Genomic DNA, 17,941 nt, shown 5'->3' on the forward strand with positions numbered 1-17,941 from the left:
TCTGCGTGGGGATTCACATAACGGCACGTCACTTGCTTGCTCGGCATCCGCATAGACACATCGCGTGCGTCTCTGTTCCCTTCAGCGATGTTGCGGATCTGAAGCCGTGATTGCATAGAAGCTGCGCGCGCCATGCACGCCGAAGCAGATCACGTACGGCCGGGGAAAATGTGAGTATTTTATTAAAGTCGATCGATCCTTGTTTGGACCGGCCGGCCGGAAACACGGACGACGCTCTGATCACTTCACTCGTATCGCGAAGAAGAGATCGACGTCGTAATCCGGTGATGGAACAGTATATACTACGTATACTCTTAATACGGAGTACGTTTTTTTTTTGGAGAAAAATACGGAGTACGTAATGTAACGTAAATGACGGGGGTTCGATAACTCCAGGGAACCGCGTACGTTGGTCATGGGAAGCTAGCCGGCCGGCCATGCACAAAATCAGCAGCCCAGGATGGACATACAATGACGCCACTCCCACGTACGTACGCCTCCGTACAGTGATCGATGCTGCCATATTTGTACAACGGTGAAAACGATGATGCATCATGTTATCAGGGAGCTTTCTGATCAATTTGAGAGTTTTAGGCTGAAATTCGTACGTAGAGAAGCTAATGAAGCGGTTTATTTATATGCGAAGCGCGACAAGTGTTAGGAGAAGATGTTTATGGCTTAATTACACTCCTGTTTTCCTAATGAACACGTTGTATCGTGACTGTATGCCTGCTTAAGTAAGCAATAAAACTCTTTTATGTTGCAAAAAAAAAACTGTCTTCTTGGTATCTCAGACCAAGTGGAGATAACTCCCAAACTAATCCAACTCTGCTGCGTACACTATATAAGTATATGTGAGCTAGTGTCCCTGTGCCTGGGGACTGGGGAGAGAAGGAGATCGACGTGTGCATGCAGCAAGCCAAGCCCGGTCGGTCGTCGATCACCTCCTCCTTACGTAACGGCCGCGCGCGGGGGGGGGGGGGGGGGGGGGGCGGGGAGCGGGATCAGACCGGTTACGTACTGCTCCGGTGTAGTAGTAGTGTGCGTCGAGCGTAACACCCGGCCGGAGTTAAGGTGGGCGGTGCAGCGTTGAACCGAGCGCAGCGCAGATCGAGCGAGCGAGCAAGGAAGCGCGTGCGGTGCCAGGTTCCATGGAGGCGCTCCGCCGCGGACGGCGGCGGCACGCGTGATGCTCACGCCCTGCCGCGCGCGCGCGCCACGAGGTGCCACGCTGACCTAGGTCCTCCCTCCTCCGTCGATCCGCTTCGTAGTATATATGTATTGTATATGCCCGCGCGCGCTCTCCGTGTGCCGCTAGCTAGTAGTAGCAGCTTGCCTTCTTGCTTCCTTCCGACCGCCGCGAGCGAGTCAACCTTGATCCGCCGGCAATGGCGTCTGCGCCCGGCGGCCGCACTCGCACGCGTGGCCGTGCCCTCGTGAGGTTTTGCAGGCAGCTCCATGCCCACCTCCTCAAGAACCTCGCCTTCCAGGCGAGTCGTCACTGATTTTCTTCTGCCTCTGAATTGATTCTCTCTTGTCGTCTTCGCTTCGGCCGGAATGACGACCGACGCGCGTTTGGTTTTTGCAGAGGAGGAACTGGAGGACCAACGCGGCCATCGCCGCGTTCCCGGTGCTGCTCTGCGCGCTCCTCGTCGGCATCCAGGCCGTGGTCGACCGCGAGCTGGACAGGCCCCCGTTCCGGTGCGGCTGCGAGGGGGGCCAGTGCGGCGTCCAGCACTCCACGCCCACGCAGGCCATGAGCTGCGAGGTGGCCCCGCCGCCCAGGTGCCCGGCGCTCGTGCAGGTGCCCGTCGTCCCGGCCTTCGTGCACGGCCGCCCTGCGCGCTGCACCAACGCGTCCTGCGCCCCGGTCTCCGTGCTCCTCACCGGACTCAACCGTGGCCTCTCCCAAAGTAAAATAAATAAATAATAGTACTCTCCAACGATGACTCACGTGCGGTTTGTTTTGAGTTTTGACTGAACTTTCTCCATCGACAGGCCTTGGAAGGGGGCTGTTCCCAGACCTCTCTCCTTCAGACTATTTTCTCATGCCGACTGAAACTATGAACTCCTCATCCTCTCTTGACCACCTCTCCAAAGTAGTCCCTGTGAGTTGTTTGATCAGCCAAAATTGCTTTGTTATTCTTCTTTGGGAGGACGTGCATTGAATCCGTCAATCCATACATCCAGGGCTCCAGAACATTGCCCGCGCATGAGCTGTTCGTCGAGCCCGGCCTCGTGCCCAACGAGACCTTATACGTGATCCAATCAAACTGTTCGTGGCAAAAGCGCAATGTTTCAGGAAACTCTGATGGTGGAATGCCGCTCCAACTCGGTAAAAGATTTCTTTTCCCTGTATAATTGATACAATATCATGCAGGTGTTTTACATACATGATGCATGTTGTTGTTCCTTTCCTTTTATGAATATTCTTTGCACAGTACGTAGCAGCTTTTAATTCTTCTTCTTCTTTGTGAAATTAATGGGACAGAGATGGAGTGTGTTCAAGGTTTGCCAATGTGGTGCGCGAGTTCATCGGTGATAGATCGTCGTTTGTTCAACGGTTATAAACGTGCAAATAAGAGGAGAAGATCAAATGAATTCCTTGCCGGTAGCCTGATCCGACTTTCGATGTTACTTTTCTTTTAGTTCAGAATTTCAGATGTACCCCCTCTGTCCCATAATATAAGATCGTTTTTGCAAGCTGTTTTAGCTTGCCATACGATCTTATATTATGGGACGAAGGGAGTAGTTCTTTGTTGCGTAAAAAATGTCTCATTTTGGAGTGCAATCTTGCAGGTTATGACTTTCTTGATACAAGCAAGGGGCTGTTCCACGTATACGTTTCGTACAACTCCAGCTTCAGCAGGGACAATGGGCACCATTCCATGACAGTTTTGCGCGTTGCACGGTTGGTTAATATGGTACTATACTTACAAACCTGCCTGCAGCTTACTTTCAAGCTCATACTCAAGAATAAGCCGCCTTAATTAGTTTCTTTACTAGTACATTGTTTTTTTAGAAAAGGAGGATTACCTCCGGCCTCTGCATAGTTTCTTTACCGCTTAGTGCTGATTATTATGCATTTGAACCGTAGGCATCCACTGCATATCTCAAGCAGGTTCTTTCAGGAGTGAATGCGGAAATGCGCCTAGAATTTCTGAAAGAGATGCCCAAAGCTGCAATCAAAATGAAACTGGACCTCACAACTCTCCTCGACGCACTCTTCTTCACATGGACGGTTCAACTCCTCCTTCCAGTGAGTTCATTATATATATTCATTATATATATCGTCTTCTACAATCATTTACTCCTTCCAGTAAGTACTACAAGAAATATACTCCCTCCGTTCGGAATTACTTGTCGCAGAAATGGATGTATCTAGATGTATTTTAGTTCTAGATACATCCATTTCCAAGACAAGTAATTCCGAACGGAGGGAGTATGTCTTAGTGTTTGACGACGCACTGATTTCAGTTGTTTTTATTTCCAGGTAATATTAACATATCTTGTTTATGAGAAGCAGCAGAACCTAAGACTAATGATGAAAATGCATGGACTCAAGGATGGACCGTATTGGCTGATATCGTATTCCTACTTCCTTTCCCTTTCAGGAGCATACATGACCTTCTTTGCGGTTTTCGGCTCACTTATAGGTACTAAATTGACTCCAGTTTAACTAAATTTAAGTTTCAGTTATGGTGTATGTGTCAACTGAATCCACGCACAGGCCTGGGGGCGAAAAAGTTTATATATAAATCATACAGAGAACTCTGATTTCTTTTGCAGGTCTCGACATATTCAGATTGAACAGCTATGTTATACAGTTTTTGTTCTTTTTTATCTACATCAACCTGCAAATTGTTTTAGCCTTTCTCCTCGCGTCATTCTTCTCATCGGTCAAGACTGCTAGTGGTCAGTAAAATCAGGCCTATTATTTAATTTCCTCAAATATGTGGCCTCCCCCTTTTATATCCTAATCAGGATCAGTCTTTTCTTTTCTGTGTTGCAGTAATAAGTTACATTTATGTCTTTGGCTCTGGCCTTCTCGGAGAAGCATTATTGAAGTTGTTCATTGAGGATACTACCTTTCCAAGTAAGTAACTTCTCTACAATTCACCTAAAATTTCCAATTATGTCACTGATTTCAAACCACTCTTAATGAGTATAACATTGTTTTACATGTCTACTAGGGCCTTGGCTAGTGATAATGGAGCTTGTTCCCGGGTTCTCCCTCTACCGAGGAGTTTATGAGTTATCAGAGTATGCAGCTGCAGGAAGCTACATGGGGAAGCCTGGAATGCAATGGGGGGACTTGAACGACCCGATCAACGGGATGAAAGATGTTCTGATTCTGACGTCTATAGAATGGATACTTCTGCTTCTTGTGGCATATTTTTTGGACCACAGACCTGCATGGCATCCTATTTTTCTCTTCGGAATTCTGTCGACCAAGCACTCGTCACCATCATATAGGGCGAATCCAAGATCCAGGAGGGTCTTTGCTGATATGGCAAAGGATGATGTTTTCCTCGAGGTTAGTTAAGCATCCATATATGCTATAGCTGAACTGTTTAGCAGGCAGACAGTTCTGAATTGTTGTTCAAATTTTGACTTTCAGCAAAAGGTGGTGAAACGGTTACTGAAGGAAATGGACACTAGGAATATGATCATCTGCCACAATCTAAAGAAAGTGTACCGTGGAAACAACAGGAACCCCGACAAGCTTGCGGTGAGAGGGTTGTCGCTCGCATTGCACAAAGGGCAGTGTTTCGGAATGCTTGGTCCCAATGGGGCAGGGAAATCATCCTTCATCAACATGGTGAGTGACAGTCCAAAGTCTGTTTGGGACCCCGTATGCGTGTGTTGTCGGAATAAATTTAATTTAGACAGTGATCATGTGTCAGAGGCCATTAACAAAAACCCCAATTTCTCACTAATTTCTCATGAATCGTGAGTACCTCAATTTCTGTTAAGACACCGAAAATGTGCAACATAAAAAACAGTTGACACTGGCCATGGCTACAATATATGCAGATGATTGGACTAGTGGCGCCTACTTGCGGAACTGCTTACATACATGGAATGGATTTGAGAAAAGATATGAATGAAATATATGCAAGCATCGGTGTATGTCCGCAGCACGAGTAAGATCACAAGTGACCAGTCTTGCATTTTCCTTCTGAAGATGGTTTTGTCAGTGTTGGGATGACAACAAAAAATTCTCCAACTAATATATGCAGTTTGCTTTGGGAGACTCTGACAGGAAGAGAGCATCTACTGTTTTATGGTCGAATGAAGAATCTCTCGGGTGCTGCTTTAGTGAAGGTAGTTTCAAACCATGAACTAGAAAATAATAAGCAGATTACTACTGTACAATATTAACATAACATTCTTATTGCAAGGACTAGAAATTCATCTTATTTTATCATCATGTCTGTTAATCCAGGCAGTCGAGGAATCCTTGAAGAGCGTGAATCTTTTCCACTGCGGTTTCGGCGACAAATCTGTAAGCAAGTACAGTGGTGGCATGAAAAGAAGGCTCAGTGTCGCTATCGCACTCATCGGCAATCCTAAAGTACTTCCCACAATCATGTCTTCATTCCCTTCCACGCAATCTTCAAAACAATTCAGCAATGACCACCATCATTTTCGTTTGCGATAAATCAGGTGGTTTACATGGACGAACCGAGCACCGGATTGGACACGATATCCAGGAACGATCTGTGGAACATCATCAAGCGAGCAAAGAAGGAATGCACCATCATACTTACAAGTAATGAGTGCCTCTCCTATTTTTCACCCTGCCTTTCCTCCAGTTATTCACCATCATTCCAACATCAACTAGATGATCCCCTCCCTCCTTCTAAAAAAAAGATGCTAAACAGAAATCTACACTTAAACTGACTTGCTATACGGTGACATTTCAGCGCATTCAATGGAAGAGGCCGAGGAGCTGTGCGATCGGGTCGGCATCTTCGTGAGCGGAAACTTTCAGTGCCTTGGAACACCCAAGGAGGTATGCACCCCAGAATTAACAACAATCTGATGTACTATGCTTTGCTGATCAACAAAGTTGTCTTGGTGAAAAAGATGTTGGTAGTAAAATTTACCTGAAAGGAAAACATTTGGTCTTGGTAAGCATTTGGTTGCTGCAAATTAAGAAGGTGATACATTAATTTGGCAATGCAAAAAATGTTGCAGCTGAAGACAAGATACGGCGGCACCCGCGTCCTGACGATAACGACGGCGGCAGAGCACGAGGAGGTGGTGGCCCGGCTGATCGCCGAGCTGTCGCCGAGCGCGGTGAAGGTCTACGGCATGTCGGGGACGCAAAAGTTCGAGCTGCCGAAGCGGGAGGTGAGGCTGGACGGCGTGTTCGGCGCGGTGGAGGCGGCGAGGGCCATGTTCCCCGTGCATGGGTGGGGCGTGGCGGACACCACGCTGGAGGACGTCTTCATCCGGGTCGCCAAGGACGCCCGCGCCTTCGATGTCCTCTCGTAGTCCTAGCGGCGGCGGCTAACTAGCCAGCTTAGGGTGGAGATCTGAAATGTGTACAAATTTGCGATTTTAGGGCGATTTGTTGATTGTTAGGTTAGAAATGAACTGAACTCCTGAACTGCTTGACTACACACACTTGAACTGGTGCCATAGCCAAAGTTTCATCAACGTTCTAATCCGGGAAATGATCGGTGTCATGGAAGATTCGAAATTCTCTGACATCACACACCTAAATTTTCCCGTGACCCTCAAAACCGTCTGAAATTCAGTAAACTGAAGTAACCGAGCCCATGCGCAAGGGCGGGTGGTGCCGTGGATCTGGCCAATATGTCGGCACTGCCTCTAGGTTGCGGCATTGTGGGCCCAACGGTCTCTGAAAGGGCTTTGACCTTATGATCCAGCGACAACGGTGATGATGGGCGATGATCAACCAGTCGGCAATCTGGAGCAGTCGATGGTTCCTTTGTGCTCTTGCAGGGACATGGTCATTCCCGCATCGGACTGTTAGTGTATGCATCGCGAAGGGTGATGCACAACATTGATCGTGTCCTTCCCCTTGGTATAATCAGTTTCCACAGGCGAGAACTGCGAAGCTAGTGGCGGCGCCTGGTGTTGTTGTCCGATTTAGATTAACCATTAGTTGTCACTTGTGAGGACGGTGCGGGACACCGGAATGCCCCAAACTCGGATTTAGGCAGTGTCGTGCCCTTCCTCCTGAACATCATTTGTGCTAACAGCTCTTGTCCTAGTTCAATTTTCTGACATTAGAGTTGAACTATCCCTATGTCCTAGTTCAAATAATTATACACTAAAATTTAACTGGCTCTTAACCAGTGGCAAAATGCTTCCCCTCTTGCCTCCTCCTATCACCCTGAATGGACCGCGTCCGAGACGGTGTGCCGGTTCAAATCATCCACTTTTACTAGTAGGGCATTGGCAGCCGCTGAGGCAGATCGTCGGGCACGACTACCGTCCCTGCCAGCACCCAACGGGAAGGACGACAATCCACGACTGCCGACGCCTCCTTCCAGCAGTTTGAGTCTAGGGGAGTCTGGCGCTTGCACATGCACACGTACTAAAGTTTTGGCATGAGAAATTGAGAAATCACTGAGACTGCACATTTATAACGTGTGAACATTTTCTAAACGGCACAAAGATTTATTATACCTTATTATCATTTTAAAAAATTGCACGAACACATTTTTACATTTCATGGATATTCATTTAAACATGAGAACCATTTTTAGATGTCATAATTTTCTGAATGATATGATCATTTTAATTTTCTTTTCAGAGTTTTATGAACATTTCAAAAAAAAGATGAACACATTTTAAACATGTGAATATTTTTAAAATTCCACGAATTTATTTTTAATTATACGAACAGTTTTTAAAAGCCGCATGAATAAACTTTTACATTCCATGAAAATTTAAAAAAAGTAAATTAATTTCTTCCATATATACTACACAGATTTTTTTGAAATATAAGTAAAAAGATATTTTTTTTAAAAAAGCACGCCTCCCGCTGGATAAAAGGAAAAAATGCTGGTACCCTGAAAGGTGCTCCTGGGCCGGACCAGTTCAGGCCCCTGGCCCTGGCCATGCACAGAACATAGCCCACCACTGCTGTTCGACGGGATGCCCGCGAGGCCGCGACAAAGCGCGAGCGCTATATCTCGCATTCAGCGAGATGGAAGGATCTCCTCACTGGAGCGCTGTAGCAATAGGGGAGCCGATCACAGGTTGAGGCCTCCTTTGGTTCATAGCTTAGAAAAATCGTAGGAATAGAAAAGTCATAGGAAATGAGATGACATGCATCTCAAATCCTATGAGTACGAATAGGAAAGGAGATGCTCTTTGATTCACATCATAGGATTTTTTTCCATTGAATCTAGAATAATGTTTATTTTCTTATAAAATGTGGAGGATAGGAAGAATTCCTCCATAAAAATAGGATTTCATTCCTATAAACCAAAGGGCTCTAAAGGAATTTTTTCTATAGAAATCCTATCCTATGAAATTCCTACAAGATTCCTCTAAACCAAAGGAGGCATGAGCGTCTACTCCTACATTGCTAGCCACTGGGGTAGCATGTGTTTCGTGACGGATTCCAAGGCGCGATGTACTTGATAGGAAACACGCTAGCATTTCATAGGTTTTTCTAGGTATTTTTGTTTCTATTATGTTTTATTCACTTTTATTCAGGTTTTTTTCCCTTTTTCTTTTGTTTCCTTTCTTCTCCATTTTTTTCCTTTTCATTTTTTTTCATTTGTTTCCTCGGTTTTATTTTTCATTTTCATTTTTTCTTTGGTTTATTTTGTTTCTTCTTCGGTTTTCATTTTTTGGTTTTCTTTGTTTCTTTTCAATTTCATTCTACTTATTTGTATATGCATGTTTAACATTTTTACTATGCACATTTTAACATTTTTTTAAATGCCTGATTAGTAGTTGTCAAATAAAAGATTAACATTTTAAATGCTCCGACGGCTGTTACCTCGTGCCGGCGGTCGGGCCGCCGAAGTCACATCGTGCAACACTTGCCTAACTCCGCCATCGCGACCGGTCTGCCGGTCTGGGTGGTCACCTCCCGCCGTCGGAGCGGGCGGCTGAGTCGCGGTGCGCCACCAGGCAGCGTAGCGTGAGGACTGATGGTGATGACCCAGGGGCCGTGGTTGCTGCTCATTGATGCAATTTATGACGTCAGATTTGTCAAAGCTGTGTACGTATTTCCAGTGCAGGGGTGCTTAGCGCCATATCATTTTCTTACCATGCTGCAAAAGAATGGAAGTTGGTTTCCTTGCCGTTATGTGTTAATCCATTTGCCATGCCTATTGCTACGATTCATATCTCGTACTTCCTCTGTAAACAAATATAAAAGCGTTAAGATCATTATTTTAGTAATCTAAACGCTCTTATATTTCTTTATGGAGGGAGTATTAATCTCAGGATACATAGGTTTTATTCCATCTTTCTATAGTTTGATAAGATATCTTGATATGTTTCGATGAACAATCTTTCAAGACAGCTACATGCATGCTCCACACCTGGCTTGAGACCATACATATATTTTCTGATGCTGTGGCGGCCTTTTTCTGCAAGATCATGTGCAACCTTTGTGTTCTGGTTGTACTCTGTTAGGCCAACTCCAACGCATGGCCTCATTTCATCCGACTCAGTCTGTTTAGATCGAAACGGATAAAATTCACGGTCCAGCGCTCGAGAGCAACCGCAAATTCTACCCAACTCATATTCGGCTTGACCCAAATCCGACGCAAATTTGGACCGGTTAGGGCATCTACAATGCTAGAAGCTTACATAGGCGCTTATGGAAAAAATAATAAATAAATACATATCTGAAACACACCTAAGCGCCACATCCCTCAACGCTAGACGCTAATTAACTAAACAACGCAGACGCTAAGTGCTGGAAGGAAAATGACCAAGCGTCGGGTGCGTGGTTTGGCGTCGATGCCAGGGTTGACACTAGGATTACACCCGGCAACCGCTAATCTGCCAGGATTACGAACCTGGCGCCTGGCCTAAGCGCCCAGCAATGGAGATGCCCATATGTGTCCGCACAGACACTGGACGGACACGTGCGCGTCGTCTTGTCGTCCGCTCCCGCCTGTCGGCCATGCAACACTTTCCCACCGGCCACATTTAATCAGCACGCCTGGCGGGGTCCACAAGATAGCCGCCCAACCCTCCCCACCGTTCCTTTTTAATGTGGAAGCCGTGGACCGACAGTCCACTTCCACACACTTCACTTCCATCCATCCACTGCCTCCTCGCGCACGGACACGACGACCAAACCCTAGCTCCCGACTGCCACCCTCACTCCTGTCGGCCGCCATAGGAATGTGGAAGTGGATCCCCGGCAAGAAGGAAAAGCACGACACGAAGCAGGGTCCTCCTCCGCATCATCGAGAGCGCCGCCGCCCACTCCACCTTGTCACCCGTCTTCTCCCTTCCCTTGCCGGTGGCCCCACTATGCATGCGGCCGTACATCAAGACCGAGATATGCAAGCGCTACAGGGACACGGCCATGCCGCTGTCGTGGAGCAACGCTCATCTCCTGAATGGCTGGCATCTCAGCCCAGATTCGGTGCCCGTGCTGCCTGTCCTGGCAAGCGGTCGCGTCCGTCTGCTGGAGATCAACTGCCGGAGCGCCTGCCTTCCTCTGGACCTTCTGAACAGTTCAAGTTATGCCGTCGATTCCCCTATGTGGGACACATGATTTCGGGACGAGCACGACCTACGTCGGCAAATGTTTTTTGCCGGTCGTGCTCCAAGATCGCCACGGGCGCGCTTTGCTAGTCGTGCGTGTGCTCCTAGCCCACCCCGGCCACGAAGTCGTGCGCGGGTGCGTACGTGCTCTCCCACGCCCTCCAACTCGCCGTCCATGCCACCACGAGCTCCCACCATGACCGCCGAAGAGGAGGTGGAGCTGGTTAGGAGGGTGCTTGAGGACTCCATGAGGGAGCATGACTACCCCAGTAGGAGGGCCTCGGCGTGATGGCATTGTCGGCCACCGGCGACGTCGTCATACCCGAGCTGGAGGTGAAGGAGGAGGTGGTTGAGGAGCCTCCCACCACGCCCTGGAACCCGGCGTTGGTGGGGCAGTCGTGGACGTGGACATGTACATCCATGGTGCCATGGAGCCCACCTTCACCACCGGCCTCGTGGATGGGCGCAGAGCCGTGGTCACCAGCCTCACCACAACCATAGCAGGCGCCGCCCACTCGTCTTTGATAGTCGCCGCAGGGGCCGCCATACCATCTTTGGCAGCCACCACCGTACGCCGACCTCACCATGGACGAAGACGACGAGAACGGTGGCGACTCAAGACGGCCAGCGCGACGGTGACGGCCCCATCTAGGGTTTCTAGTTTTGATGCTTGTTTTATTTTCAGTTCAATTTCAATGTTCGGACGTGACTTTATGGATTTTTTAAGCTACTGCAATATATCATTTTGAATGTCCTTTTTTTATTTATATTTAAGTTCATAATGCGAACAAATATTTGAAATACGGCGGCCGGTTGGGCACACCGACGGGCGGACAACCCCAAACGGACGCTTGTGTTTGTTTTGCCGACCCAAACGGATATAATCCGGACACATCGGACGTCCGTTTACGGTCGTGCGTTAGAGTTGGCCATAGGCAGGATCTGCATCATAAGAGAGCAGCTGCAGAAAAGCTTGAACCCATCAGTCCTTCGAGGCCTGATGCCTGAGCCATCTCTCTATATCCCTGTTGCAACGTTCAACGAATCTTGGTTCTTGCCTCAATTATATGCGCATCTCCACACTGAACCACACATCCTTCCGCTTATGATATGTCTCCACCACTGGTACACTCAGAGATGGACACATAGCATCATCCCAATCCACTCTCAGGTCACAGTACAAATTATCTTTTTTGATTGGCAAGCTGCTTTCTGGAAGGCAATAAACTGATAGAAAGTTATACGTGGACAAGCTCAATTTTTCCGGGCACTCCCGTTGCTTTCACCTTCTCCGGTGCATGCTCCTGCATAAGAAATTCAGCCGCTTTTAGCCCAGCAACTAAAATATGCACCGGCAGCAAATGAGCACACGACACAACATGGGGGCACACAGATGTTTGAGACTAGACTGGAGATTCTTTCGTAATCCGCCCCCATCTCCTCTGCTTTTTTTCCCGCCGTTCGGGATTCATTCAGGGGTGGTCCATTGACAACGACAACGACCTCTCCTCTGTCCCCAATTCCAAGGTTGGAAGCATTGCAGCAGCCATGGATGGATTTATTTTTTCTCCTTTTCCTGTTTATTGTCTTATGTATGTATGCTGCTCAGAGTCATGGTCAGGGGTCTTGATTGTCTGCAGATGGAGCCTCTCATTATAAATCTTATGACAGGCATACATGGGGGGGTTTGTCAGTCTGAATTTCAGTTTGACAGGCATACATGGGACGAACCTTGTCCGGTTTTAGTAGTTGAAGGTGCAAGTTGTCCTGTTTCGAAGTTGAGGGACCAAATGTAGACTCTGCCAAAAGCTGAGGGATGAAAAAATATAATTTTCTTTAAATCATATTCTTGCTCAAATATTTTGCTCATTTATATTCTGATGATTGTAATTAAATAGTCCGGTGTTTCACTTCCATGTTGCAACCAAATGATGCGGAAAATAAACCATAAAAACCGTTGGAATGAATTTATTCTGTCCATAAGTTGCAGTAGAGTGTTAAGCTGAAGCCCATGCGTTGTTTCAATCATGGAGTGGATCGATGCCATTTTTGTGCCTTTTGAGAGCAACTCGTATTATGCGCATTCCCCAGAAAGGCCTCATCTATCTCGCCATGTTTGGCAACTATTGTTGTCGGAGAAAGCAATGGGGGCATGGTCAGTGTGCAAGGAACCAAGGATAACAAACACATTGTCGATTTTATCGATAACCCGTAAAGCTAACCACGACGAAAAGTTAGTAGTATGTGGTTAGTTTTGTCCCAGCGAGGCAACTTGTATGACAAGATGGTGATTTGGTACCCAACACCCCCACAGAGCAAGTGAGCCGTATGTAGGCATATCGATGGGTAGTTTCTTGTGATAAGGGAGCGGTTACTATAGATCAGGAAGTGGATAACTTGACAGTTGACACCCTAACACTGACAGTAGGAAATTCCACGGGATGTTCCTGCTCGAGCCTCCATAATTGACGAGCCACCAGCAGAACATTGCCCTTTTGTGTTCACAGCGGCTAACAACTCGATAAGTCGTGCACCACTCTGATCTTAATCATTAGGTTTGCATCATGCACTGAGTGAAGTTAAGTAGGGAACGGTCGCAACACGTCGAACACGGCACTTTCGGCGCGACGCTTTTTAATAAACCTAAGAGTGGCGTTTTGGCTCCTAGGTGCATATGCACCCATTGTCGAAATCCAAATTCCTAGAAGTTGAAAAATTCGAAACAAAAATCCCGCGTGTATATCCGGACATTTTATGTGCGTTCACAAGGTTTCGGTGAAAAACAACGTTTTTTGTGGCTTGTGTAAAAAAGATAATTTCTGATGCTTCATTCTAACTATTCACGAGGCATTTCTTTATCTTTTTTACACAAGCCACAAAAAACGTCGTTTTTCACTGAAACCTTATGAACGCACATAAAATGTCCGGATATACACGCGGGATTTTTGTTTCGAATTTTTTAACTTCTCGGAATTTGGATTTCGACAATGGGTGCATATGCACCTAGGAGCCAAAGGCAATTACTGCAACATGTACTATTGCAATGACCAACACTACATTCAAACAAAGAGTAGGGTAATTTACAAGATATGCAGTGTGCCCACTGTAGCTGCAACTACGAGATGTTTTTTTCCTCCTTTTTAGATTCATCACTGTGAGCTAAAGACGGGCGATCTCCAAAAATGTGATGAACTGCGGTCTGTGCCATGGAAATGCATGCACCCTCATTTTCAGCAATCTGCTACTTTCGTTGAGTTAGCTCCAGTCTGAAAAGAGAATTGAAGGAAATGAGTGAAATCTGGGTTTGAGGAAATGAAGTGTAGCATGGTTTTAAAGAAGATATAAAACTTATCGGTTTGATCTATATATAACCGGTGACTAGCAGTCCTGTAAATGCCCAAAATGAAAACCAGACAAGTTGAGGTGGCACTACACTTTTTTTTAGAACAAAGACGCTAGAAGCGTCCGGCTTTAAATTAATAAAGCGTCCGGCTTTAAATTAATAAAGCCCACACAACAGGCAGAGTAGCCGGTGGCACTACACTTACCATGCGTTGGGGAAGCTCTGACCTCCTCATGACCCTCAGTCTCTTCGCAGTCGAAACAAACACACTGCAGAGAGTTAAGAGCATTTCATTAGGCAACGTATGTTCTTGGGTTGATCTTCTCCGATAAATTTGTGAAATAACTTTGACAATAGCTCAGTTAGAAGAACAAACCTCCATGGTATGTCCCCGACCAGCATCCTGTCCCCTTCGTCATCTTCGTACACTAGAGCGTATTCACCGGTTCCATCCAGCAACCCTGAAAATAATTTCTCTTCTGCTCCTCGCACTCCGCTTTCATCACAAGATAAATCCTGCTGGGCTGCAGAAACAACCAAGTGCAGAGGAAAATTCATGCCTTTTTTGTAAGATACCATTATCTGACTACTCAAAATGATTTGCAGTTTTTGTTTATTCTGGGCTAGTTATTAATTCAAATTTGTTGTACCTTCAAGAAAGCCTCGGAACAACTCTTCGACGGCACTCGACAGCTTATGGTAGTTGTCACATGATGCGAGGTCTACTTTTCTTCCAATAGGTATTCCATCCATGTTGATCTTGATGAGCGGTTTCTTCTTGCAGACCGGCTTCGCTCTGTCGGTGGCCTCGACGTTTTGTCGCTCAGGGGATTGTTGCTTAGATGAAGTTCCATTTGTGAGGTTTCTCCTGAAGGATCGGACTGGAGGCCAGCCGACTACCGGAACAACAGCAGCTCTGCATCACATTACAGCAGCGTTTAGTTTCTATTTTCTTTACAGGCCAGGTGAGTTTATATGCAAATGCTTTTTTTACAATGGTCATCATTCGAACAGTAGTACACTGTTGCCCTGCTTTCACCCCCCCCCCCCCCCCCCCCCCCCCCCCAAAGCCATAGTAAAATTACAACTAGTGACATAAAGTAACTGCAAAGTTGATTAAAAGACAACCTACTTTTAGCAAAGTAACACTAGTTTTAAATGGATAAAGTAAAGGTTACTTCTTCAAGTGGCGACATTGTCTACTATGCTCTCATTCTAACTCAAAGGGACGAGCCAAACTCCGTGCCCCAAATTTTGATTGTATTTCCTCTGGTTCGGTAAACAGGAACCCAGAACCGAAAAATCGAAGACCCCATAGAAGTAAAATTTTCACGATATATCAAATATGTAGCCACCCATGCATACATGATGACAAGCATGAACAATTATAGGTTCAGTCCATCGATCGGCGTACCTCCCCGGGGGGTCTCTACTGCTGTGCACAGGTGCACGTCCTTCCCTGTCCTCTTGCTGCCTCCGATCATAACCTTCAGACACAGAAGAGAAGAAACATATAAAAAAAAAGGAAGAACAACGCAAGCTCAACTGAAGTGTACGTACTACAAAAGAAAAGCCACATGTCTTCATCACTTGGCGTGATGTATGTATGTACAGTACCTTGTGGTTTGGCCCCAACGGCGTCGAAGAAGCCTCTCTTGGCGCCGGTGGTGGTGCTGGTGAGGCATGAATGCGTGGCGAAGCGCGCCAGGGAGACCGCCGAGCAGCTCTCTCCTTGGTGCTGGACTCCGGGGAGGCCGAGCTTGAGGTCCAGCTCCTTGTCCTCCTCGCGCTCGTGCTCGTGCTCGGCGTCGAATGGTGGCCTTGTTCCTCGGTGGCCTGCTTGAGCTTCCCTCGCCTGCCACCCCTTGTCATCCGGGATGAGGTTCAGCAGCCGGGGAGGGGTGCCTTGTTCCATTGGACTGGATCTAGACTGTGAGAGGAAAGCGTCAGACGAACAAACAAACGTGTTGTGGTGTGGAACAGAGAAAGCAGGAAGAGTAATTTCATGGGTGAACTGCTCAACCTGGCAACTTTTCATGTGTAGCAGGAGGAGGATTTCACGGGGCAAGAAGAACTCACCGTGCCGCACCGGAGACGGGGGTCGGACAGCTGCAGCAGGGCTGCAACCGGAGGAGTCCTGGCCGCGGCCGGGATGGAGAGCTCGAGGAAGTAATGGCGAGACCACGCACGGCGTCGGCGTCGGCGGCTCGTTGTGGTTGCTCGAGCTGGCCGGTGCCCTTTCCGCCCTTTTGTGCTAGTGCTGGTGTGGTGAATGGTGATGCCCCTTGTACAGGGCAAGGGCGGCCCCTATTATATACAGTAGCTCTCTTCTTTCTATCATGCCACGGCGGCACTACAGTATTCTTGATATGTACTGTACGTGTATATTTGTTTGCCTCGCAAGCTACATGTTGTTCTCTGCAAGCATGTGATAGATGCATTCCGTTTTGCCTTCTTTATCTTTGTTTTTTCTCTTGCGTTGCGTGCGTGTGTTTGCTGTGCCTCTGCTCTGTGCTCTGCGTGCTTGTGTGTGAAACCGGGTGGATGGGGGGCAGGTGAGAGCTGGGCACGCCTATCCGGGCGATTCAGTGGGGTAGGGGATGGCATGCGATTTGATGTAATGTGTGATGTGATGGATGCGCTTGTTTATTGGCTTATTATTATCGGCGCGTGTCCAAGCTGTTGCTGTCGGGTGATGGACTCATGGTGATGTTGGTCCACAGACGATGCGATGGCCTAAGCCATGTTTTCTTCTGAGAAGCGGCCAACCCCGGCGTCGGCGTCGGCGCTGGGAGAATCCGCTCCGTCCTCTTTTCTTTTCTTTTCTTTTCTTTGGGAACACGATCGATCACGTTTCCTCTTTGATTACTGCTCTTTTTTCCTTTTGGAAGATGCCTAAGTTTATCTTGAAGAAGCGGTTCAGTCTGCCACTGATGATTGCAAGTGGACCTGCGGTGGATGCAAGATGGAGAGAGGCCGGGATTAAAATCAGCCGCCGTGCCTGAAAACAAATTAACAAACTGTCGAATTTTGGTGTTGATGATGATGGGCTCGGATCCGTCGCATATAATGCACCTAGGTAGTGCCGGCCTACATGCAGCGGCCAGGACCAGGGGCGAATCTACTAGGCATGCTTTAACAGGCTTAAGCCTGCCCTCCAACAAGAGTAATTTCTTTTTTAGTATTCCCTCTGTTCATTTTTGTAAGACGTTTAAGACAACTGAAAATTGAACTGTTTTAGGTGTTGTCTTAAATGTCTAAAACGTCTTATAAAAGTGAACGGAAGGAGTACCAAAGATTAGACCCCAGCGTAGCAAAACTGCTGTTTCCCAGCCCATCTCAATGGCATAATTACAGTTGAGCCTACCCTACATTTACTCCGTAGATTTGCCACTGGCCATGACGGAACGGAACACACACAGCGCACACACACGGAGAGCCTCCAAGAGGCAACCGCCTCTCGTCCCGATTTGGTTTGGTCACGCAACGTGCTGAGCGGAACAGTGATCGGCGCGAGAAATGCGTGTGATGCGTTGGGCACGCCCCCGCAGCCACAGCCGCAAATTGGTGCTACAGGACAGGCCACGAGGGTGGACTTTGTGGCCGGCCGGAGACGTGATGTCGCGTGGCGTGCGTGCGTGGTACACAAGAGTGGACTTGGGGCACGCGTATACGTTCGTCCAGTCAGTGGCCCGTGGTCACCACCGGGCGCCGGCGTGCAGGTAGCGCATACGGTGAGGACGCCACGGCCGGTGCGCCAGCCGTGCCGCGTCAACGCGTGGTCCAGCGCAATCTCCGTGCTCGTGTTCGAGCCCGCCAGTCGCCCCAGTGGTCGTGGATGGCCGCATGCGCGCGCCGTCGATCGGGTTC

The 17,941-nt window shown here is 47.7% G+C and overlaps 2 protein-coding genes across 3 annotated transcripts; one reads left to right on the forward strand and one right to left on the reverse strand.

The window, feature by feature from the left end:
* Positions 1–1,388: 1,388 nt before the first annotated feature.
* Positions 1,389–6,647, forward strand: LOC123043456 (ABC transporter A family member 8-like). Its single transcript, XM_044465935.1, has 18 exons — positions 1,389–1,490; positions 1,589–1,913; positions 1,999–2,108; positions 2,191–2,335; positions 2,492–2,611; positions 2,800–2,924; positions 3,098–3,259; positions 3,494–3,656; positions 3,790–3,915; positions 4,013–4,096; positions 4,194–4,537; positions 4,622–4,822; positions 5,038–5,147; positions 5,244–5,328; positions 5,450–5,578; positions 5,671–5,776; positions 5,931–6,019; positions 6,205–6,647. The coding sequence occupies exons 1-18, from the start codon at positions 1,389–1,391 to the stop codon at positions 6,502–6,504; spliced, it is 2,826 nt and encodes a 941-aa protein (XP_044321870.1). The 3' UTR covers positions 6,505–6,647.
* A 7,023-nt stretch (positions 6,648–13,670) lies between these two features.
* On the reverse strand, positions 13,671–16,530 carry LOC123179107 (auxin-responsive protein IAA18). Of its 2 annotated transcripts, none has more exons than XM_044591534.1 (7): positions 16,151–16,530; positions 15,689–15,996; positions 15,486–15,558; positions 14,722–14,987; positions 14,448–14,595; positions 14,277–14,340; positions 13,671–13,994 (listed from the first exon to the last, which is right to left on the reverse strand). In XM_044591534.1, the coding sequence occupies exons 1-7, from the start codon at positions 16,510–16,512 to the stop codon at positions 13,959–13,961; spliced, it is 1,257 nt and encodes a 418-aa protein (XP_044447469.1). In that variant the 5' UTR covers positions 16,513–16,530; the 3' UTR covers positions 13,671–13,958. The 2 variants fall into 2 exon arrangements, with proteins under 2 accessions (XP_044447469.1, XP_044447477.1); XM_044591542.1 differs by having other exon boundaries at positions 15,689–16,001; positions 16,151–16,440.
* Positions 16,531–17,941: the final 1,411 nt, after the last annotated feature.

Source organism: Triticum aestivum, chromosome 1A, assembly GCF_018294505.1.
Source record: "Triticum aestivum cultivar Chinese Spring chromosome 1A, IWGSC CS RefSeq v2.1, whole genome shotgun sequence".
Lineage (NCBI taxonomy): Eukaryota > Viridiplantae > Streptophyta > Magnoliopsida > Poales > Poaceae > Triticum > Triticum aestivum.